The 26,050-nt window shown below is 40.5% G+C and overlaps 3 protein-coding genes across 3 annotated transcripts; 1 reads left to right on the top strand and 2 right to left on the bottom strand.

Moving 5' to 3' along the window:
- Positions 1–6,534: 6,534 nt before the first annotated feature.
- LOC137814749 (uncharacterized) lies at positions 6,535–8,234 on the bottom strand. Its single transcript, XM_068617644.1, has 3 exons — positions 7,530–8,234; positions 7,128–7,410; positions 6,535–6,710 (listed from the first exon to the last, which is right to left on the bottom strand). Exons 1-3 carry the CDS (start codon positions 8,232–8,234, stop codon positions 6,535–6,537), a joined length of 1,164 nt encoding a protein of 387 aa, XP_068473745.1.
- Positions 8,235–10,362: 2,128 nt separating this feature from the next.
- Positions 10,363–13,113, top strand: LOC137814740 (uncharacterized). The gene has a single exon (XM_068617631.1). It carries the CDS (start codon positions 10,363–10,365, stop codon positions 13,111–13,113), a length of 2,751 nt encoding a protein of 916 aa, XP_068473732.1.
- Positions 13,114–23,079: 9,966 nt separating this feature from the next.
- LOC137818372 (PRA1 family protein B4-like) lies at positions 23,080–24,308 on the bottom strand. The gene has a single exon (XM_068621753.1). The coding sequence runs from the start codon at positions 24,006–24,008 to the stop codon at positions 23,337–23,339; it is 672 nt and encodes a 223-aa protein (XP_068477854.1). The 5' UTR covers positions 24,009–24,308; the 3' UTR covers positions 23,080–23,336.
- Between the last annotated feature and the right edge of the window lie 1,742 nt (positions 24,309–26,050).

Raw genomic sequence — 26,050 nt, 5'->3', positions numbered from 1 at the left:
CTTCGGCGTGTCCAGAAAAAGGGTCGTATCTGGCCCATACAAATGCTTCTTACACCGCGTCGTGCATGCATCCGTCGCGTGTCCGCACCTGCGGCGTATCGGAAACGTGAACGACACCATTTTTGCTGTATCCGAGCTTCATAGGCTTTGTGATGTGATTCCACTAGTCATATAGAGAATGATTCTTGACATTCTTAGGAATCACCTTGAGTTGGACATTATAGAGGCACTTTTCTTAGAGTTGGATCATTATTCTAAGACAAGAACTCACAAAAAACTAGTACCAAATCCCAAGCTCATTTGGATGTTCCACATATTGTCAAATTGAACCAACAAAAAGAGGTAAAACTAAGAAGTACCGAACAGAATTGCATAAGAACACATTTCTACCGAACAAAATGAAATTAAAAGGTAAAGAACAGAACATAGGTGCTGGAAAACTAGAAAAGCCGAACCAAACAACAAGACAACAAGCTAGAACAAGGAATTAACAAAGGAGAAAGGAAGGAGAGAAGAAATGCTCATGAAGATGGAAGGATGATGGATGATCTCGCCACTAGAAGTGTGGAATGCTCCTAGATGAGAGTGCTGTCGCCACTTGAGGACTCCATGGATCCATCAAGATAAGACTAGAGAAGAAGGCTCAAAAGCTCTCCAATGATCACTCAAAATTTGAGTAGAGTTTTCTTAGATTAATTCCAATCTGAATTTTACAAAGAGAGCACCTCTATTTATAGCCTAAGGTGCTGAAAAGTAAGCTACACAAATTCAAAAAAACTCCCTCCTAAAAAGCTTCTAGAATTTGCGCCTGAAACAAAGCATGAGGAAGGTGTGATCCCTTCTCTCACTTTGGCACCTCCTTATTTACTCCTACACCTATCTACTAACACACCCCCCCTAAGACTCTTAACTAAAGACTAAAAGATGCTAAAACAAAAGAGGTTTCTAATGTTTCCTTCTAAGCACCTTCAACTAAAGAAATTACAAAAAGAGAAAATAAATGTCCTCTAGCTCCCAAAGCTTTGAACATGCTTCTTGTAATCCTTTGAGGTGGACTTTGACCTCCATGGGCGTCTTCTATTTGTGCCTCCACCTCGTCTTGATCTTGTTGATTGGCCTCCATGTCCTCTTGAGCTTGATCTCCATCACTTTGGGATGCTGCTGCAGGCGCACTTTTTTACGTCTCGAGTCGATTAATTTCTGTTGATTGGATATCTAATGTGTAAACGATCCAAGCTCTTATGCCACTTGATGGAAAAAAAATGCACGCGGAGGCAACACACATAATCACGAATCAACTGCAGAAAATAAACAACACAGGATTTAACGTGGTTTGGTCGCCAACTGCAACCTACATCCACACGGGCAACTATTAGGTTTTCATTTCTGTCCTGTTGCACCCTAATTACACGTACAATGATCTCTTTAAGGCAGTTTCTTCCTGCACCCTTAAATTTTTCTTTTCGTGCACTCTTCAACAGTAGTGATGCTTTTAACACTCAACTCATGGTAAAAAAGAAATTACTAACTTGAAATGTTTCCTACACATAACAAATAGGTTTCCGTTAGAATAATCTAAAAACAAAATAATTATATTGATACATTGTAGAAAACAGTATGTATAATATGATGAGAAATGTATTCATAGTATGGTTGCACACAACAAATGTTTTTCATTAAACCAAATTATATCTTGAAAATGGTGTATATTTAGAACAAATAGGTTTTTAGTTCTTGTAGATGAGAAATATGATGAAAAAAACAAAACAAAACAGATGTTTTTCATAAAACCAAATTGTATCTTGAAATGGGGCTTGCACAGAACATATAGGTTTTTAGTTCTTGTTGATGAGAAATATGATGAAAAAAGCATAATAGAACAAAACAAATGATTTTTATAAAACCAAAATGTATATTGAAATGGTTCCTACACAGAACAAATAGGTTCTTAAGATTAAAAATAAACATTTTAAACTATATTAGTAAACGCAATATGATGAGAAATCTATATACAAAAAACCCAAGAGAGTATTTTCCAATCATGGTGTAAAAACCAACTTACCAAGAACTCCTGATGAGTTTTTGGGGTTTTTGAGAGTTTTTGAGACTGACAGGATTGAGAAGTGTAGTGCAAAATCCATGGAGAAGAGCACAAATAAATAATTAAAAAAGGCTCCAAAATTCCTCAAATATCAAGAATCACATTTGAAATTCAAAAACCATTACCTTGTTTATGTAAGCTGGCTTTGTTATGAAAATTTTGCAATAGGCATACTACCCAAATTTAGGCTTGTGTGAGAGAAAAATGGAAACCTACTTTCCTCCATTCAGAGAAGGTTCAAGGTGGTGTGAGAGAAAAAAATGGAAACCCTGATCCTCCATTCATAGTACCTTTAGATTTTTTCCAATTGTCTTCCACTCATAAGTGAAAAGACTTTGCATTGGGTACGGTAAGGCCTAAGTAAAAAATCTGGAGTGATATGACATAACACATTAAAAAATCATAAGTCTATTTAATCAATGACCACATTGGAAATGATGACCCATTTACCTTCACGCAAACCTAACATGCACCAAATATAAATGAAACAAAATATCATCAACCTCAGAACAATCAAGTGAGATCTTATAAAGTAGTAAATCATCATTAATGTATCTAATTAATGATAATGCAAAAAGGTAAGCAAAATGAGCGGATCAAATAACAAAGATAGATGAAAAATAAATAAACTTTAAAACTGTAATACAAATTATTCATAAATGATATGAACAAATGGCCTTAAAAATTGGAATACCAAGTGATAAAAATGAAATGAAGAAATCAAAATATCAGAAAGCCACAAACTCATCAGAAATTGAATGAAAAAATGACGTTAAAATGATGGAATACCAAGTCATAAAGATCTGGTGAACAACAAACAATATCATATGCAAACCATATAAATCTCCAAAGAATAACATAGAAAAATGAACTTAAAAATTGTAATGCAAATGGTTCAGAAATGAGATGAACACACGGTGTTAAAAAACTAGAATACGAACTAATAGATAAAAATGAGATGAAGAAATCACAATTTCATATGGAAACAATATAAATCTCCAAAAAAATATCATAGAAAAATGGAGTTACAAATGCAAAAGAGAATAGCAAAAATAGCATTAACAAGCTTTAATAACATAGAAAAATGGACTTAAAATTTGGAATACCAAAGTGATAAAAATAAGATGAAGAAATGAAAATATCAGAAAGTCAGAATACAAACTTAATAGAAATGAGATGAACCAATGATGTTAAAATAATGGAATACCAAATCATAAATATCATATGAACAAATCATAATATCAGATGCAAACAATGCAAAAAATATAAATCTGTAAAGAATAACATAAAAGAAATTGACTTAAGAACTGTAATACAAACTCAACAGACATGAGATGAACACATGGCCTACGATGCAAAAAATATAAATCTGTAAAGAATAACATAAAAAGAAATTGACTTTAGAACTGTAATACAAACTCAACAGACATGAGATGAACACATGGCCTACTAACGTTAAAAATGATATAAATCACCACAAAATTACATAAAAAATGGAGTTACAAGTGCAAAAGAGAAGAGCAAAATTAGTGTTAACAAACTTTAATAACATAGAAAAATGGACTTCAAAAATGGAATACAAAGTGATAAAAATAAAAACATCAGAAAGTCGGACTACAAACTCAACAAAAGTGAGATGAACACATGGCCTTAAAAAAATGGAAAACAAACAATAAAAATTATACAAATCTCCACAAAATAACATAAAAAATGGAGTTACAAATGCAATGCAAAAAAATAAAGCAGGAATGACGTTAACAAACTTTAATAACATAGAAAAATATGGACTTAAAAACTGGAAGTGATAAAAATAAAAAACATTAGAAGGTCAGAATACAAACTCAATAGAAATGAGATGAACACATGACCTTAGAAAACTGGAAAACGAACTGATAAAAATGAGATGAAGAAATCACAATACAAATGAAAAAAATGGTATAAAAGATTACCTGGTCCATGGAGATGAAAAGAACAAAACCGAAATGAAATGAATGAATGACTCAATACAACATCCTATATATAGTGAAATACCATCGTCAATGTCATTTCAAATTTCAAAAGCACGTGTCAAGTGTGCATATGTCTAATGGTGTTATTGGAAAAAAGCAATTTTCAAATACACCATCTCCATAATTGTTGAAATTGTGAAAAGCGGTAAGAGTAGGGTAGGGTTCAGAGAGCTTTGTAGAGAGGAGAGGAGAGAAAAGTGAGGGTTTGAGAGAGGGAAAGCAGAGTGAGCATGAGAGAGAAAAATCACACCTTTAAAAAACAGTATGCGACTTGTTTTCAATGGTTCATGTAGTGTGTTTTGATTGGAGCACACTTTGCTATTATTGTATTAAACCATTTGATTTTTTTTTTTTTGCGAAATTTTCTGATGTTGGCACGTGACAAAAGTTCCTGTAAAATGGATTCTATTTGTATTATTTATAGATTTATAAATATCATCTATAACTTTTAAAATTTTAAAAAACTAAATAAAAAAAAACTAATGCAATGTATTTATTACACATTAATAGTATATATTATGTAATAATATATTAGATAAATAATAAGACCATCATGTTAATATTCTATTTTGTATAAAGATTATTATTACAACGATATGTAGTTCTTTCTCCAAATAGTGTTTTTTTTTTTTATTTGTCGCATTTAGTTTTCATCTTTTCCTTTATTAATTTTAGTATTAATTTTTTATCACTTATATTTTTCATTTTATTATACTATCCATTAAAACACAAAAAAAAAAAATCATAATAAATATAATACAAATTACACATAATAGTTTTTTTTTAAATTATTAGAAAAACACCTAACATTTTATGAAAAAGTAAATCACACAATAGTTTAACTCTTCTAGCAATACACCCTAAGCTTCTTAGGGATTCAATTCCAATATATTACACTTTTGTAAATGAGTGATGTTCTTACAAGGACCAAGAACACTAGAATCAGGTTGACAAGATTAACTGTTATACAAATCTTCCAATCTTGGGCTGGACTCTCTCGGTTTCTTCTTGGGCTGGGTACTCTGGACTTCTCCTCACGTTGGGTGCTCTCGGCTTCTCCTCAAGGTAGGTGCTCTCGGCTTCTCTTTCGGCTAGGTGCTCTCGGCTTCTCCTTCAGCTAGGTGCTCTCGGCTTCTCCTTCACACAGATGGGGGGTGTACCTGCAAGTCGCTTTGATGCCAAAGTCAGAAATAGTTTAATGATCATCAGATAAAAATCACTCCTACCTACCTCTTATGTTGATCTCCTATTTATACAGTTTCCTTAATGGGCTTATGCTTTTACCTTTGGACTTTCTTTTTACACCGTTTTGTTATTTATGCACCCCCTAATGCAGGCTTTTAATTTAATTAGGCCTTATTACAATAATATTTATATTTTGTTTTATTCTTTTATGCATAACCTCTCGGTTATGTCTTGTATTTAGCTTTCGGCTTAACCTCTCGGTGTCTCTAGCATTCTTCAAACCGAAAGACATGACTTTATAACAATAATTTGCAGTATCTATGGTCAAAGTTGTTTTTGGGATATCCAGTTCATACATTTGTATTTGATTATGCCCTGAATAGGCATCAAGAAAGCTCATCATCTTTTGTCCAGATGCCCCATCCACCAATCGGTCTATGTTGGGTAGTGGTTATGTGTCTTTCGGGCAGGCTTTTTCAGGTCTGTATTGTCTGTGCACATTCTCCATTTTCCATTCGGTTTCTTAACAAGCACCACATTGGATAACCATGTCGTATACTGAGCCTCTCGAATGAAACCAGCTTGCATCAACTTTTCGGTTTCTTCAATTGCTGCCTTTCGTCTTTCTTCTCCCAACTTTCTTCGTTTTTGAGATACCGGTCTTGCTTCTCGGCAAACAGACAACTTGTGACAAATTACCTCCGGATCAATTCCAGGAATATCAAATGGTTTTCAAGTAAATAAATTTTTGTTCTTACATAACACCGTGATGAGTTTGTTCAACAATTCTTCAGGCAAACTTCCACCTATATAAGTACATTATTTCTCGTCCCGGCCCAATACCACTACTGTTGTCTCTTCTTTTGGTTCTAACCTCTCATCATTTAATCTGGGGTCCAAATCTACCATTGCCACCATTCTTTCAGTATCTTTATTTGTTTTCAAATTCATCTTCAAACCTGCTGCATAACACTCTCGAGCATCTTTTCGATTGACATAAATTGTTGCTATCTCCCCCTTCTCTGTTGGGAATTTCATGGCTAAGTGCGGTGTTGAGACTATTGCTCCCAACTTATTCAAAGAAGATCGTCCCAACAATACATTATATGATGTGGAAGCATCCACCACTAAGTACCTGATTTTGATCTTTTTAGTCTTACTGCCTCTTCCGAATGTTGTCATTAAATCAACATATCTTTTTGTGCTAACTCTTTCACCCGAGAAGCCAATGATTTGTTCTCAGAAAGGTACAATATCTTTTTCTCTCAAGTGCAACCTTTTGAAAGTATCCCAAAACAAAATATCAATTGAACTCCCCTGATCAACCAAGGTTTTCATGACGGCATACTCGGCTATTTCTACTGTTATCACCATAGGGTCATCATGATCACGATCAATTTCTTGAAAATCTTCATCTGTAAAAAACATTGGTGGCAAAGTTCTTCTTTTGAAAATATGATTAATGGTTCTAATACTTCTCCAATGTTGTTTTCTCGTTGACGAGGATTCTTTTCCAGAGAACCCACCTGAAATTGTGTTTATAAACCCCCTGATCGGCCTTCCCAAACTTCGCTCCCTACTTCGCCTTACTGACTGTGTGTTTTGATAAACTCTATCATTTCTTCCTTCTGGCCTTCCACCCCTTCTATCATCTCTCTTTTCTACTCTTTTATTTTCTCTTCTTTCAAATCTTTCCACCCTTCTCTCTCCTATCTCACCCCCTCTCAAACCTCTCTCCGGACTTAACCTCATTCTTGTATTTCCTCATCGAACAAAACGTTTCAACTGCCCTGCTTTAATTAATTCTTCTATTCTATCTTTCAACCCAATACATTCTTCTGTATGATGACCATGATTTTTATGATATTCACAATGTTTAGTGTGATCTGCTCTCTCCGGTGTTCTTGCTTTTCTTGGTGGCGGTATTATTTCTGCAGCCATAGTTTCCTGTAGAACTCTTGTTCTGTTTGTATTCAAAGGTGTGTATTGTTGGAATTTTTGACTTCTAAACTTTTCTTGGGCTCTTCTGACCATAGGTCCAATTTCTCTTTCCATCACCCTCTTCTCACCTCCATCAACCCTCACCTGGTTTCGGAACTCTCTTAGTTCTTCCATCTGCATAAATTTTGACGCTCGTTGCCTTAGTTCATCCAAATTAGTCGCGGGTTTTTTTTGTAAAGGCTGTCGGCAAATGGTCTCGGTTTTAATGTTGTTATCATATGATGCATGGTAACCTTTGGGCTGAGATTTCGAATACCCAAGGCGACCTTTCCAAAGTGTTCCATGAACATTCTTAACGACTCTCCCTTTTCTTGTCTTATGTTTACCAAGGCAATTGATGTTAAATGATGAGGGCGACTAGTTGCAAACTGAGCACCAAACTTTTCCACCAATGTATCGAAACAATCAACACTCAAAGGTGGGAGGCGCGTGAACCAACTCAATGATGCTCCTTTCAGCGTCGTAGGGAACACCATGCACATAACATCATTCCACGTATATAAGCTGATCTGAGTGGTGTATATTGCAATATGTTCATCAGGGTCTGTACTTCCATCATATTTGTCAATGGTCAAATTTTTCCAATTGTCAGGTAATGGAGTATAAACTATAACATCATAGAACGGATGCTTTCTGGAAGATGCTCCTGTAAAGCCCCCAGAGTTTTCAAGCAATCTTCTTTTGGTTTGGGAACTTTCATTGTGATGAATCCTTTTGTTCACATGTGCTCTAGGCTGAACAGTTTCAAAGGATGAATTTAAAATTGTTTCCTCTTGTAACTTTCTCCTCATATGTGCATTTTCGGCTCTCAACATACTTAATTCTTCTTCATTATTCTTCTTTAACATCTCAAATTCTTTTTGTAGTTGTACCAACATTGCCATTGACATGTTAATATTGTCTACCTGCTCTCCACCTTGTTCTTCTCTTTGATTCATCTTGTCTTCAACCTTTTTCAGCTACTTCTCGGCCCCACGGTGGGCGCCAAAATGTTCTTACAAGGACCAAGAACACTAGAATCAGGTTGACAAGATTAACTCTTATACAAATCTTCCAATCTTGGGCTGGACTCTCTCGGTTTCTTCTTGGGCTGGGTACTCTGGACTTCTCCTCACGTTGGGTGCTCTCGACTTCTCCTCAAGGTAGGTGCTCTCGGCTTCTCTTTCGGCTAGGTGCTATCGGTTTCTCCTTCAGCTAGGTGCTCTCGGCTTCTCCTTCACACAGATGGGGGGGTGTACCTGCAAGTCGCTCTGATGCCAAAGTCAGAAATAGTTTAATGATCATCAGATAAAAATCACTCCTACCTACCTCTTATGTTGATCTCCTATTTATACAGTTTTCTTAATGGGCTTATGCTTTTACCTTTGGACTTGCTTTCTACACCGTTTTGTTATTTACGCACCCCCTAATGCAGGCTTTTTATTTAATTAGGCCTTATTACAATAATATTTATATTTTGTTTTATTCTTTTATGTATAACCTCTCGGTTATGTCTTGTATTTAACTTTCGGCTTAACCTCTCGATTTTAGTCTACCAGTACAAGTGATAAGTCTTAAATTTAACTAAAGAATCAAGAATCACAAAATTGATACACTATGCCACTGCATTTATAATTATCTACTATATTGTTATTGATCACCTTAATTCATGAATTTCAATTAAGATTGTGGTTTATATTAAATATTTAATTTTCGATAAAGTAATTTTTTTATTAGCAGGGACAATCAAGTTAAAAAATTAAAGAAGAAAAATATGTAAAAAATTTGTTGTTAAATTAAAGAAAAAAATTTACCAGAAGTTATCTAAATTAAAAAAATTATTTTAGACCTATACATATGAACTATAAATAACACTTATCTTGATTGAAAACAACGAGTACTCATATTATTATAATTGAGTTTGAGCAATAGAAATATAAGAATAAATTATGTAAGAATGAGTTAAGGTTTACAATTCTGAAACTATTTATTAGAATTGAGCGATAAAATATATAAATCAAATGAAATAAACGTAAAAATAGTTGACAGTTACAAATAGAAATAGAGAGATGTTATGCTTTGTATTTGCCTTTGCTTATTATCCTCTTTGCTAGAGAGGAAGCAACACAATTTCGTTCTTTCGTTGCCTCAGGTTCACGGTCACGTCTTATTTTTCAAATTTTCGCTGCATTTTTTGAGTTGTTTACTTTCTTATACATTATTTTTTGGATTTGTAGCTAATAAAATAAAAATAATAATTTAAAGAATATATCGCATGTTCAATGATAAAAATTAAGCTAGTGTTAAAGTAAATGAAAAAAAGTAAAAAGGAAGAAAAATAGTAGAAGATAAAGAATTGAAATAATACCTGACAAACATTGAATTTGAGTTCATCTAACTCAAAGAGGCAGCACCGTATCATTTTTATATGGATCCAATATAATTTTTTAAACCCAACATTCCCCTTATCTTATTTATTTTAAAATAAAGTTATAGAGGAGTATTAGGTGTGTGTACTGGTAGGCACCGGACGAACGCACGTGGCCGACCGGCCTTATACACTAAATGGAAACGAACGCACGTGGCCGACCGGCCTTATACACAATAAATGTAAGGGCATTTATGTGACAAGCTAAGGTGGTTAAGATACACCTCCGAAGAATAAGGAATATGCGTTTAGAGAAGATATGTTCCCCAGGTATTCCGGAGCACGACTGACAAGACATATCCATAACCACCCTGAGCCCAAGGGATAGAAAGCCCATTAGGCAATCCTATAAATACTGTGCTCAAGCCAGAGAAAGGCACGTTTTCATTCACTTACGAAACTGCGCTTAGAATCTCATACTTACTTGAGCGTCGGAGTGCCTTCGCAGGTACCCTCCCCCGCCCGACCGAAGTTGATAGCACGAAGGGACGACCGACCAAAGGAGACAGCAAGAAAGGACAATCGACCAGAGGAGAAGAAGATCAACACGTCAGCAATTACACCACGTCAACCGACCGTGCCTGGGCCCCATCTCTCCACTCAGGTACAATTGGCGCCCACCGTGGGGCCGAGGCAAATCTTCAATTTTTGAAGCTATAATGGTTGCGACAAGAAACAACAACGACGCTATGGCAGAACAGATGACTATGATTCAAATCCTCCAAGCTCAGATGGAGGAACTGCGACAAAAGGGGATGGAAGACCATCGTCAACATGAAGAAGATAGACGCCTCCAAGAAGAAGATAGACGCCGCCAAGAAGAAGAAATCGCCTTATTAAGAGAGCAGAATGCACGACTCCAACAACAGGTCGATAATCCCGAACGAGAAGGCCAATCCCATATGGCCGACCGAACCGCCTCTCGCATACCTACACCTGCCAATACCAATCCTGCTTCCAGAGCTGAAACAGTCGAAAGAAAGTCAAGGAAAAGGGGTCATCCTTTTACAGACGAAATTATCACCACTCCACTTCCTGACAAATGGAGAGGCCTCGTCATTAAACTCTATGACGGCTCGACCGACCCGGACGAACACTTAAATGTCTACAAGACGCAAATGACTTTGTATACCACAGATAACAATGTGTGGTGTAAAGTATTTCCCACGTCGCTCCAGGGAGAACCTCTTACCTGGTTCACAGAGCTGCCTCCAAACTCCATTAACGATTTTGACACCCTAGCCGCAAAATTCTCCACTCAATATGCCACTAGCCGACCGCATCACATGTCCTCCATGTCTCTCCTAGCGGTACAACAAGAAAAAGGTGAATCTCTTAGAACCTTTCTAGATAGGTTCAACAAAGCATGCATGAACATCCGAGGGCTCAAACAAGAGGTTGCATTGCACCATTTGGTCTCGGCCATCCGACCGAGCCGTTTCACTGAAAGTCTCATCAAGAAACCACCTCAAGACATGGAGGACCTTCGAACTCGAGCAACCAAATTCATGCAAATCGAAGAACACATTGATTACCATCAACGGTTCAAAGCTGTCGGATTCGGAGCCCTTAAAGACCAAACCCAAAGTAAAGAAAGAGAAGTCGAAACCGAACGAACCGTCCGAACCACTCTGAGGTCCGACCGGAATAGGGGAGGCCGAATCCCCAGGTTTAACAGTTACACCCCTTTAACTGTGCCGAGGGGACGAGCCCTAGATGAAGCACTACAAACGGACCTAATCCCGACATTGAAGCAGTATCAAACACCACCGAATGCAGATACTGCTAAGCGTTGTCAATACCATCAGAATTTCGGTCACACGACCGAAGGATGTCAAGCTTTGAAGGATAAAATTGAAGAACTCATCCAAGCTGGCCATTTACGGCAGTTCGTCAAGAGGACAAGGAGTTCAAGATCCCCACCACGGAATACTGACCGTCCTTCCCGTGGTGTCGACCGGTCGTACCGTAACGATTACAAACGCCACACTGACCGTAGCCAAACTTCGCGAAAACGCAGCGAAAGCCCCGTTCGGCGTACACGCCCCCGTAGCACAAGTCCCGACCGAAACGCCCGACCTCGCCAACGAGTCCGCGAAGTCATCAACATGATTGCTGGACCCGTTAACTTGGGCGAACCGAACCACGAAACAAATTATATAGCTGGAGGATTTGCCGGTGGCGGGTGCTCAAATTCCGCCCGAAAGAAACATCTTCGTGACATCCAGTCCGCTCATGCTACCACGAGGAGGCGTCCACATATACCTCCGATTACTTTCACTGACGAAGACTATATAGCCATAGATCCAGCCCAGGACGACCCCATGGTCATCACTGTAGAAATTGACAAGTTCGCAATTGCCAAGACTTTGGTAGATCAGGGTAGCTCGGTCGACATACTGTATTGGGACATTTTCAAGAAAATGCGCATCCCAGAAGCACATATTCAGCCCTATAACGAACAAATTGTAGGGTTCTCAGGTGAACGGGTCGATACTAAGGGGTACATAGACTTGTACACAACCTTTGGTGAGGAAGACGGCCTCCATAAAACAATAAACGTACGATACCTCCTGGTTAACGCACAAACTTCCTACAACATCCTGCTCGGTCGTCCGTCCATTAACAGATTAAAAGCCATTGTGTCCACTCCACACTTAGCCATGAAATTCCCCTCGGCTAACAACGACATTGCAACCATCCATGTCGATCAAAAAACCGCTAGGGAATGCTATGTAGCAAGTTTGAAAAGTGAGCCAACTCGACGACTCTATACAACCAATACGGACGACCGAGTCCCGCAAAAACGAGGACGTTCCCCCACACGGCGTTCCGGACGACACATGTCCCGTCGTCAAATGATAGCCCTTGTTGACCTCGACCCTCGCATGGACGATCCCCGTATGGAAGCAGGAGAAGACTTGCATCCATTCCCGCTTCGCGATGATCGCCACACTACGCACATCGGTACTTCGCTGAAACCGGACGACCGAATGGACATCGGGACGACACTTGTTAAAAATTCCGATCTTTTCGCCTGGACGGCCGCTGATATGCCTGGCGTAGACCCACAGGTTATCACTCACCGATTATCACTGTATAGAGAAGCTAAACCAATAGCTCAAAAGAAAAGACATATAGGCGAGGAACGACGTCAAGCCGCACGTGAGGAAGCCGACAAATTGTTACAGGCTGGATTCATTCGGCAGGCCCATTACACCACATGGCTAGCCAACGTGGTTATGGTGAAGAAAGCGAACGGAAAATGGCGTATGTGTGTTGACTACACAGACCTCAATAAAGCTTTACTCAATTCATATCTCGTTCGGTTTCATAGGTATTTAACGAAATCAGAATTTATCGGATTTATATATACCTCGCTCGGCATCAGAATTATCTTATTACTTTAATGTAATCAGAATTATTTATGTCACGTTCTGCATCAGAATTATTTACTCAATCTGATGCCTCGTTCGGCATCTGAATTATTACCTCAACGTAATCAGAATTATTTATGCCACGTTCGGCATCCGAATTATTTACTCAATCTTATGCCTCGTTCGGCATCTGAATTATTACCTTAACGTAATCAGACTTTTTTATGCCACGTTCGGCATCAGAATTATTCACTTATTTATGCCACGTTCGGCATCAGAATTATTCACTTATTTATGCCTCGTTCGGCATCAGAATTATCTTATTACTAATGTAATCAGAATTATTTATGCCTCGTCCGGCATCAGAATTATCTTATTACTTTAATGTAATCAGAATTATTTATGTCACGTTCTGCATCAGAATTATTTACTCAATCTGATGCCTCGTTCGGCATCTGAATTATTACCTCAACGTAATCAGAATTATTTATGCCACGTTCGGCATCAGAATTATTTACTCAATCTTATGCCTCGTTCGGCATCAGAATTATATTATTACCTTAACGTAATCAGAATTATTATGCCACGTTCGGCATCCGAATTATTTACTCAATCTTATGCCTCGTTCGGCATCTGAATTATTACCTTAACGTAATCAGACTTTTTTATGCCACGTTCGGCATCAGAATTATTCACTTATTTATGCCACGTTCGGCATCAGAATTATTCACTTATTTATGCCTCGTTCGGCATCAGAATTATCTTATTACTAATGTAATCAGAATTATTTATGCCTCGTCCGGCATCAGAATTATCTTATTACTTTAATGTAATCAGAATTATTTATGTCACGTTCTGCATCAGAATTATTTACTCAATCTGATGCCTCGTTCGGCATCTGAATTATTACCTCAACGTAATCAGAATTATTTATGCCACGTTCGGCATCAGAATTATTTACTCAATCTTATGCCTCGTTCGGCATCAGAATTATATTATTACCTTAACGTAATCAGAATTATTATGCCACGTTCGGCATCCGAATTATTTACTCAATCTTATGCCTCGTTCGGCATCTGAATTATTACCTTAACGTAATCAGACTTTTTTATGCCACGTTCGGCATCAGAATTATTCACTTATTTATGCCTCGTTCGGCATCAGAATTATTCACTTATTTATGCCTCGTTCGGCATCAGAATTATATTATTACCTTAACGTAATCAGACTTTTTTATGCCTCGTTCGGCATCAGAATTATTCACTTATTTATGCCTCGTTCGACATCAGAATTATTCACTTATTTATGCCTCGTTCGGCATCAGAATTATATTATTACCTCAACGTAATCATAATTATTATGCCACGTTCGGCATCCGAATTATTTACTCAATCTTATGCCTCGTTCGGCATCTGAATTATTACCTTAACGTAATCAGACTTTTTTATGCCACGTTCGGCATCAGAATTATTCACTTATTTATGCCTCGTTCGGCATCAGAATTATTCACTTATTTATGCCTCGTTCGGCATCAGAATTATATTATTACCTCAACGTAATCATAATTATTATGCCACGTTCGGCATCCGAATTATTTACTCAATCTTATGCCTCGTTCGGCATCTGAATTATTACCTTAACGTAATCAGACTTTTTTATGCCACGTTCGGCATCAGAATTATTCACTTATTTATGCCTCGTTCGGCATCAGAATTATTCACTTATTTATGCGTCGTTCGGCATCAGAATTATCTTATTACTAATGTAATCAGAATTATTTATGCCTCGTCCGGCATCAGAATTATCTTATTACTTTAATGTAATCAGAATTATTTATGCAAGTGTGCATTGCCCACATGTCGGGTCCAGCAATTTTCTATGCCACATTGTTCATTAACTCTTCAAAAGAGGCGTCAGGCTGTGGGCCAGGGGTCTCCCCCTCGGCCTCCTCATTTAAATTATCATCGGGGTTGATCGGCACCAGCTTTCCATCAACTATTATTTTTTCTGTCGTACTGGTCGTCCTCCAGGGATGCTCCATGCAGGCAGGCCGCTTGTCCGATGCCTAACCGAAAATATTCTTCGCTAATGCGAACGTCCCGTCATTCCGTTAAATTTAATGTCTGACAACTCGAAAGGCACAACAATTATTACGACTCTTCGGCTTTTATTCACCTCGAGCCTGGGGGGCAAGTGTACTGGTAGGCACCGGACGAACGCACGTGGCCGACCGGCCTTATACACTAAATGGAAACGAACGCACGTGGCCGACCGGCCTTATACACAATAAATGTAAGGGCATTTATGTGACAAGCTAAGGTGGTTAAGATACACCTCCGAAGAATAAGGAATATGCGTTTAGAGAAGATATGTTCCCCAGGTATTCCGGAGCACGACTGACAAGACATATCCATAACCACCCTGAGCCCAAGGGATAGAAAGCCCATTAGGCAATCCTATAAATACTGTGCTCAAGCCAGAGAAAGGCACGTTTTCATTCACTTACGAAACTGCGCTTAGAATCTCATACTTACTTGAGCGTCGGAGTGCCTTCGCAGGTACCCTCCCCCGCCCGACCGAAGTTGATAGCACGAAGGGACGACCGACCAAAGGAGACAGCAAGAAAGGACAATCGACCAGAGGAGAAGAAGATCAACACGTCAGCAATTACACCACGTCAACCGACCGTGCCTGGGCCCCATCTCTCCACTCAGGTACAATATTTTGAATGGAGATGGTGGTGGTATAGTGGATTGCTTTCGTAGTGGAGGAAAACTCTCACTCTTAGTTGAAATGTCAATGGATTCCAATATCTGGAAGCCTGCATGTATAGTTACGGATGCAAGAATCTAAAAGTTATTATCACAGTTTTGAAATATAGAAATTCGAAAACTGCATGTTTAGTTACGGATGCAAGAATCTAAAAGTTATTATCACAGTTTTGAAATATAGAAATTCGACTGAACATATCCATAAATGAATTATAAGTTCTTAATATCTATATCTGAAAGCGTTTTTTGAATTCTGAATTTTCATATCCAGAAATTAGTTATCAAATTTTTATATCTGGAATGGTTTGATTAAGCTTACGAATATTAATATATGAAAAACAGACTTTCCTCATTAAAGATTTAGGATTTACATATATTATTGGGTGCATGTGAAAAATGGTATCTTGGAGGAAGAATCAGCCACTCAAAGAATGTACATAATTTATAATTTTTGGAGAAGAAAAAAAAAACAGATCTCCCACTCAACCCAATGCCTCAGTTTCTCAAAAAGGAAATTACCAAAATATAGAAACGTTTCAAATGTTTATGGAAAATAAAATTCTGCAAGAAAACAAACAATAACATAGCAAACAGAAATATTTAGAGGATTAACAATAAATTGTATAAATAAGATATAAAGCATGGAATATATATCAATCTCATCCAATATTATTATAGATAATTGTATATATTAAAAACAATTATAATTTTTTTAATTTTTTACAGTTATAGATAATAAAAGAAAAGAAGCTAATTAAGCCCAGGCTTGAAAATCTGATGAGACAGACACTCTGCAAGTTCTCTTTTTTGCCCCTTATATGCCTTTTGTTTCATTTGGGTAGTCAGCAATGGGTGGAGGTGATGCTATGAAAGCATCAAGTTTGCTGAGTTTGCTGAGAGATATCCAATTCGTATTCATTAGATCTGTTCCTGTCGGTTGACTCGAGAGCCTTCGTACGTCTCACGATACTTCCACGCCTGATTCTCTGTGTCTTTATTCGTGCCTTTCTCTCGATCAAACACCTGAAATCACAAAGACAAGGGGCGCCCTAGAAGTCGTTTGCACTCCGACGCTCAAGTCAACCTTAAGGCTAGGAAACACCAAAATTGTTAAGCGTAAAAGCTATGTGTAAATTGTGTGTGTGAAGCGGCGCAGATGAATAGTGTACCTTACTAGGTTTGTTACTACCCTTTATATAGTCCATGGTTTTCACTGTTTTCATTACCCAAAATAGGCTTTTTGAGGGTGGTCCCTAGCACCGCTATTACCCACTCTTAGGGCAACCTAGCGCGTAGGGCTCCCTAACTGGAGTGCGACCTCTGACGGGATGACCACCTGGGTGCCAACTCGTACACATGATCTCTGGGATCGTCCGTCCTGGGAGTGCCCTAGTCGCTCACGTGCCATGCATGCAACTCACCCCTAGGACGTGACCCTCTCAGGTCGTATCTTTCCCAATGGCTCTTTACTCGTGTTACGCCTGAACGCGTCATCCACACCACACGCATGGACTCTCGTGACCTAGGCTTCTCCCTAACTGATAACTGGTGTGTGGTCTGGGATCCACCTCTCGTGGCCCAGCTCTGCTATTCGAGTCACCGATGTTCGACCTCCACAATGTTGAGGACACATCATCACATCCTGGTGATCGATGTCTGACCACTCTTCAGTACCTTGGCGCACGTGCCTCGCGAGACGCTGACCCATGTCGCTCGTGGGCCCTACCTTACGCGGCCCCATTGTTACTAGTGGTCAAACGACGCCCGAGGAATGGTCGATACACAAGCCCCCCAGTCTCGAGCTGTAACTTGTTCAGCGAAGAGACTAAGTCCTCGCACGGGCGACCTGTGTTCCAACAGCGCCTCTAACGAACTCTTTGAACTTTAGGTAGCGCATAGGTAGCAGGGGTTTGCACACTAACCTACTGACCCCGCCGCTCAGAACCAAGAAAGGATTTATCTATAAATTGCACTGCTCAACCTTGGAGTTCTCACTCGAGAGGGCAATGTTCTCTGCGAACCTGCCCTTTCCTCTCCCGAGGCTTTTAACCCAAGGGAAAGCCTGTGACTGACCTCTTAAAAGAGGATTTCACCGATGAACCATTTCTCTCAACCCTAACGTTCTCACTCGAAGAGAAGGTGTCCTTTGCAAACCTACCTCCTCCGCACTCGAGGTCCTCTAACGCAAGGGAACGACTCGTATCTGACCTCGTCCTCGCTCAAACGCAAGGGAGGATTTCTCTGGTGAACCATACTTGTTCATTCTTGGTGTTCTCACTCGAGGGGGAGGTGTTCTCTACAAACCTACCTTCCCAACACTCGAGACTTCTAACCTAAGCGAACGGTTCACAATTAACCTCATCTTCGCTCAAAGGCGAGGATGATTTAACTGGTGAAATATTTTGTTCAACGTTGGCGTTCTCACTCGAGGGGGGAGGTGTTCTCTACGAACCTACCTTTCCCGCTCTCGAGACTTCTAACGCAAGGTGAACAGTTCGTAACTGACCTCATCTTCGCTCAAAGGCGACGAGGATTTAACTGGTGCACTATTTCGTTCAACCTTGGCGTTCTCACTCGAGGGGGGAGGTGTTCTCTACGAACCTACCTTTCCCGCTCTCGAGACTTCTAACGCAAGGTGAACAGTTCGTATCTGCATTGTACAAGAAATTCGAGAATATACTTCAATCGAAACTTACTGGGTGACCTCATTAAAAAAACCCTTGTAAGGGAAAAAAGAGCGTCCCCTAAGAACAATGTACAATGTTACCGTTCAACTGAAATAAAACTTGAGGTTGGTCGCATTCCATGTACGAGGAATCGCACCTCCCTCCAGGGTCTCAAGCTTGTATGCTCCATTTCCAAGGGCCTCTGTCACTCTAAAAGGACCAGACCACTTGGAGGATAGCTTGTTCTATAATCGATATGGGTGGCCTTCCACATCACCAGGTCGGAGACCTGGAACTGGCGAGGTTTCAGCCTCGAGCTTCACCCTTCTCTTCAACGCCTCAGTTGCTGGTTCGAGTCGCCTCTCACGGGCGACTATCTCTAGTGTGGCGACCCCTTCTTTACTTGGTGCCCTAGTGGTAACCATGAACACCCCTCTCTTCGTCTTGAGGTTGTTCTCATAACACCTCTTAGCCTCCTTTTGATCTGACTTGATGGTAATCACCTTTCCCCCCAAGTCAGGCAACTTCATCTTCATGTGCCTCGTCGATGATACTGCTCTCAGCCTGTTCAGCGTAGGTCTACCTAGCAGTACGTTATAAGCGGAGGGGGCGTTGACGACGAGGTACCTGATGTTCTCTGTACGGGATGCGGTACCGTCTGTGAAGGTGGTCCTTAGCTCCAAGTGCCCACACACCTCCACCTGGTCTCCCGCGAAACCGTACAGGCAGCCAGTATAAGGCCTTAGCAGGTCGGGGGACAACTGCAGCTTGTTGAAAGTTGTCCAGAACATCACGTCTGTCGAGCTTCCTTGATCCACCAGTACAAGGTGTTCCTTTCTCCCAGCGGTTACTACTGAGATCACCACCGGGTCGTTGTCGTGTGGGACGACGTCTCGGAGGTCGGTCTTGGTGAAGACGTGGTCAACGTCAAGGGCGTCATCTGCCTCTTGCGCTTCTACCGACATCACTGCTCGTACATATCTCTTTCGCTGAGAAGCGGTGCACCCTTCTCTTGAAAAACCTCCCGAAATGGTGTGGACTTCATCATGCACGGGGATTTCATGCCCTTAGTCGCCCCCTGTCACCGCCACATTCGCAGCAGCTTGTGTTTCCTGCAAGTAATTCCTCAAGAAGCTTACCAACTCGTTTAGCTGGTGACCCAGTGCCAAACAGTTGCGTATGGGGTGGCCAAACACTTGGTGGAACTCACACCAGGCGTTCTTGTTGGGTCCGAGCTTCTTGTTGGTCTTGGCGGGTAACTTCAGTCTCTCTACTATGTTGGGGATAGCGATGAGGCCCTTTAATTCTACTATAAAGTCGTGCCTTGGTGGCACATTTTCTCTTGCATGCCCCCTGGTTTGGAGCTTCCTGGATTGGTAGGGCTACTGCTTCGCCGGGGTCTTCTTCTCTATCGTTGCCTCATGTACCCCTAGGGTTTGAGGTCGACCTGATGCATGTGGACGCGTGGGAACAATGCATGTGCGCTTCTCATGGACTTCTCCCTCCGCAGCAATGTGAGCCACCGCTCAACGCCTTATCTTGTCGAAAGTTTTAGGACGGTTCCTGATGAGTGATTCGCTGAAGGGCCTCGGCACGATGCCCTTTCTAAACGCGCGCACTATCATCATTTCGTCCTTGATGTTTAGCCTCTCCACCTGTGCTCCAAAGCGGTTGAGGAATTCTTTCAGGGACTCTCCCTGATATTGTCTTACGTCAAAAAGATCGTAAGAGACAGGTGAGGGAGACCAATTCGCGATGTACTGCTCTTTGAACAGCTTAGTGAGTTGTGATGAACCAATCCATCGTTGTTCCCACCAATGTGCTCATGAACAGCTTGCATCGCACTGCGTCAGAAACCCCAACCAACATCATCTGTGTGTGGAAGGCCGTGAGGTGAGCCTCCGGGTCCTCTACACCCGTGAAGGTGGCTTTGGGCCCCAAAAACGTGGTTGGTATCACGGCATCCATGATTGCTTGCGAGAATGGAATCAAGAATTCCCTAGGTGGCGTCGCAAGTTCTTGATCTTCCACCTCACTTTCCCCTGCCTGATTGCGCAAGTCCTTGCGCAACTCCTCGTTGGCTCTCTGCAATTCTTCGTTTCTCAACAACGACGCAACCAGATCAATCTGGATGCGTTCTTGATCCGCTCTTAACGTAAGCACTTCTTCTTGGAGGGCCTGCATCGTTTCCATAATCTGTTGCAGGGTGAGGCTTTCGCCCTCGTTTGGTGCAACAGATCCTTGCCTCGTATTCCTCATCTTTCTTGATCTTTTCTGTTCTTGCTGGTGGGACAGTGTTTTAGATCGTGCCCCATGGTGGGCGTCAAATGTTCTTGCTGGTTAACTCAAGGGCCTTCGTACGTCTCACGATACTTCCACACCCGATTCTCTGTGCCTTCGTTCGTGCCTTTCTCTCGATCAAACACCTGAAATCACAAAGACAAGGGGCGCCCCTAGAGGCCGTTTGCACTCCGACGCTCAAGTCAATCTTAGGGTTAGGAAACACCAAAACTGTTAAGCGTAAAAGTTCTGTGTAAACTGTGTGTGTGAAGCGGCACAAATGAATAGCGTACCTTACTAGGTTTGTTACTACCCTTTATAGTCCAGGGTTTCCACTGTTTCCATTACCCAAAATAGACTTTCTGAGGGTGGGCCTTAACCCCGCTTAACTGGAGTGCGACCTCTGACGGGACGACCACCTGGGTGCCAACTCGTACACCTGATCTCTGGGATCACCCGTCCTGGGAGCGCCCTAGTCGTTCACATGCCATGCATGCAACTCACCCCTGGGACGTGACCCTCTCAGGTCGTATCTTTCCCAGTGACTCTTTACTCGTGTTACGCCTGAACGCGTCATCCACACCACACGCATGGACTCTCGTGACCTAGGTTTCTCCCTAACTGATTATCTGGTGTGTGGTCTAGGATCTACCTCTCGTGGCCCAACTATTGTTCGAGTCACCGACGTCCGACCTCTACAATGCCAAGGACACATCAGCACATCCTAGTGATCGATGTCTGACCACTCTTCGGTACCTTGGCGCACGTGCCTCACGAGACGCTGACCCATGCCACTCGTGGACCCCACCTTACGCAGTCCCATCGTTACTAGTGGTGGTCGGTACAAGATCTTATAATTACAAAGCATAAAATAGAAAAAAAATTGAGAAGTATTTGAGATTAAGTAAATCGTGTTCTCTATTTTTTTAAAATTCAAAATTTCAATTTAAAATAAAAATTTAATTGTTAAAAAGTAAATGTCAATGTTATATTTTAATACAGTAAAGGATAAAATTGAAAAACGAAAAATAGAAAAAAATGAGATACCCTCTTTGTATATTGTAATAGATAAGTAAATTTCTCTTTAAAATAATAATTCTTCATTTATTTTAAAGAAAAAAAAATCCTGATAGATTTAAATAAATGATTATTTTAAAAATTATTTATTAAAAAACACTTATTTTAAATTTAAACGGTCCATTGTTTAACTCGCTTCAATAATTACCAATGTGACATTGCCATCCGAAAAGTTAAGTAACCCGTTTCAATAATTATTTTAGCACATAACTAACTGAGAAGACTTAAATCTCTTCAATCGAATTTGAAATGGTAGCTCAAAATATTCGTATTAATATTAATAGAAATTATTTATTATACAAATCAACAAAATCCAACCTTGCTCCTGCCCAAATTAACTATATATATATATATATATTGAGGTTTAAAGGAGAAATATATGATAAAAATGAAAAATATGATCACCAGAACTCAAATAAAACCCTCATCCCACTTCCAGAAAACATCTAAAGTTAAAACCAGAAATCTTATGAAAATGTAATAAACTGAAATATGCATCACATAAACTGAACTATTCACAAATAAACTTGAAAACATCATGTTACCTTTATATCTAACACTGCTTATGCATCTTCACACATAAATCACAAGAAATAACCTTGTAGCAGTTGTTACTAAGGGCTCTATGCAAGGAGTGCTATGATGAAATAATCAACAGATCCACCGCAAACGAACATGAAGTATTCAGATTATGAGGTTGTTGACAATATATTATAAACACTGAAAGATTTGATAACTGGAACCACATTAATCGAACAACATAATTCTGAAAAACAATAGAAGTCATATCATTCAAACATATAAGAAATTTAACACTGTTCTAAAGATTATACCTGACATCGATTCTGTTTCACACCAGATATGATGATATCTAGGCAGCAGCAATACATCACTATTAATTTCCATGGAATCAAACACAAAAAAAGGAAACAAAATGAGTTAATACATTGGGAATACGAAAAATCGTAGATCCCTCAACGAGATCTTCAAATTCAAACAATAAGCAGAGCCACTGAAATCTTACAAACATATACTTGCTAAACCAATACACAATACGGTTATTGATCATACCGTTAAGGTTGTTGATCCCAGATTTCCAGAAATCAAACAAATCACAGAATGAAATTGTTAAAATTGACAGATCTCGATGGATCAACAAATCACGTATATAAAAAAAATAAAAAAACAACAAAGATCCATACATATACCATGATAATTCTCATTATTCACTCTATGTATAATATAATCTGTACATACGGATAAAGGAATTTAAACAAAAAACAAAAGAGAAACTACATTTCCACTTTCATTCCGCTTAGAGGCACCAAAAGTCGACGGATTGGGGAGAGAGTATCAGATCTGAGGATTCAGATAAAAGAGAAACTACATTTCCACATTCTTGTCGCTTCAAGGCACTGAAAATCAACGGATCGGGAGAGTGTCAGATCTGAGGATTCCTTGCTTAGACTCGCGCAGCCACGTTTGGAACAGCAGCGACGGCAGCGGCGGCGGGGCCGCGGAGGAAGGAGAGGAAACCGGTGGTCTGAGAGGCATCCTGCTCGTCGAGGAAAAGATCCTCAGGCACGCGGAATGCACCGTGAAGGCAAACGGCGGCGACGCCGAGCATGAGAGCGGAAATGAGGACGGAGCCGACGCTAGTGAGGAAGACGACGAAGACGGTGAGCGCGGAGAGGATAGCTAGGGTTTCGAAATCGGAGAAGGTTCGGCCAAGGATGACGAGAGGCTGGTCGGAGGGGCGGAAGAGGTAGAGGAAGGTCCAGGAGACGAGGAGGCCGGCGAGGAGGACAAGGGAGAAGGGATTGGTGAGGAGCGAGATCGCAAGGATCAACGAAACGACGGCGTAGTAGTTGACGCGGAAGTAGGAGAAGTTCTTGCGCACGCGGAGCGTGGCTTCAGAGAATGATTCCGGTTTTGAGAAGGCGGAGCGGTCCGCGAGCTCCGTCCAGGGGCGCCGCTGGTCGAGGCCGTGGCGAAGGGAGGCGGAGAGGTTGTTGATGAAGGCGCGGAAGGCGGGGTTGTTGGCAGGAGCCTCGGACATCACCGCGCCGGGACCTCCTGCGGCGGCGGGTTGGGCGTTGGAAATTGGTAGGACGGGAGGCGCTGTGGAAGACATGGTTCTGGAGAGAGAAAGGGGTAGGATTGGTTTTAGCTTTAGAGAGAGAAAATATGAAAGGAAGAATGGGAGGAGTTTTGAATTTATATTTATTAGTTTTGTTTGGTTGCTTAGTGGTGAAGGTTACGAACGCATCACCGACGAAAAACGCAGTTGCGTTTGGGGTCCTTCGTCGTCACTCACACGTCGTTTGCCTAACGCGTTTGTGGAAAGAGGCACAATATATAGTTTGGAGAGTGGGAATTACCGAAAGATTTTCTTTTGATTAGGTCAATGTCTCACAAATTATGTGGTTTTCTTTCACCCTGCCATTCGATAGATGCGGTTACTTAAAATACTATTCTGAATACTTCTTTTCCTTAATTAAGTTTTTAAATATTTCATTTAGTTTACTTATTTTCAATTTGTATAATAATATAGATTAAGTATTCCTTTTAATAATTTTTAATTTTTTCAGTAAGATACAGCAATTTTACCTTTCAATAAATATAGTTATGCCTAACAGAGCAAGTATGTTTGTTTTTATTCTTTTTAGCATAAACGAGTATGAAATTTATGTTGCCTAACAGAGCAAGTTATGCTTAACCGAGTAAGGAGTATTTACTTCATTATTTTCTCTTTTTTTACATTTTTTATTTTCTATTAATTTGGTAAATGCTGTCACAAATTCTCCTTAATTTTTCATTAAATATTCATCATTTGTTTAAAACTTGTTTCCAATAGTTCGGTAATATTTCGGAAAGTGTCCATAAGAGCTTTTCATAAGTGTTTTTATTGGAACCAAGACAATGATTTGAATTACTTTTTCAGTCGGTCGATCTCGGTCTCTACCTCACTCTTCTCGGTTGAATTCTCCTACTCGCTTTTTCACGCCTCCTTCTTGTTAACTTCAAGTTCGGGTGATACTTACAGAAGGCATTGCGACGCGTGAGAATTCGGTACTCGACACTCGGTGCTATTAGTACTGGATGATGACGTACCTGATTCTTTGAATCTATTTATATGATTACCATGGACCCTTTGTTATTGGGCCAGATTAGGGAGTTGGGTCATGCATAGGAGTACATTAGCTAGTGCTTGATTGTTGATTAGTCTCGTTAATCCTATTTAGGTGTAGTGGTTTTGGTCATGTCGGTCGATTTAGACCGGGTGCCGAGTTAGGGTCTCGGTCGTATGGGTCATACCAGTACACTTGCCCCCAGGCTCGAGAGTGGTTAATTCGAAGAGTCTTTATCCGAGATCTTTGTGATAGTTGAGCTTCCCGAGGTGAGACATGACATTGGTAACACCAAACGTGTGACATGACCTGTAATGATGACTTAGGTTTTTTGGCGCCATTCGTCATGGACCGTTGGATCAAGGGAGATCCAATGGTTGGGACGAGAATGACGCTTTGTCTCCCTTCCCTTTCAAAGGTTATAAATAGTGGTCCCCTACAGTTCTGAGTTAATGTTTTACTTACTCCGACATCCGAAACTCACTCATCCTAGCACGTTGCTTTCCTTACTCTCTGAGAGGTTAGCCATGTCTTCGTCTTCTTCCTCGTCTTCTTCTCCTTCCTCATCTTCTTCTGGCTCCTCTACAACCGAGCCTTTATCGGTCGGGGCAATTCAGACGTTGCCTCTGTGGAGGTTTTTGTAGGCGTTGTCAACCGGTCAGATCCCATTGAGGAGTCGTCCCATCTTTCGGGGCTTGACTGGGTAGACCCTAAGGTGACCCAATTTGCTTATGTATATCTGGATGGGTATATTAGTGTGGGGGTGTTCGACCGAGCTTGTTATCAATTTTATGTCAAGATCCTCGTAAAAGGACCAGAGTCCTCGGTCGATGAATTGTTGATTGTTATCAGTTATGATGGTGTGGGGAACTCCAAACCGACATACAATGCTTCTGCACACGAAACTTTGGACATTCTTGGCCAAGATGGAGGCGAGGGGCTCGACATCGATCCATTTGGTGAAATAATCCACCCCGACCAAGGGAAATTTTGTTTGTTCTTTGCCCAGGCTGAAGGGATTGATGATGTCCATTCCCCAAATGGC

Source organism: Phaseolus vulgaris, chromosome 10 (assembly GCF_000499845.2).
Source record: "Phaseolus vulgaris cultivar G19833 chromosome 10, P. vulgaris v2.0, whole genome shotgun sequence".
Taxonomy (NCBI): domain Eukaryota; kingdom Viridiplantae; phylum Streptophyta; class Magnoliopsida; order Fabales; family Fabaceae; genus Phaseolus; species Phaseolus vulgaris.
Note: the sequence above shows the minus strand (reverse complement) of the source record. Positions and strands in the feature narration are given on the sequence as shown.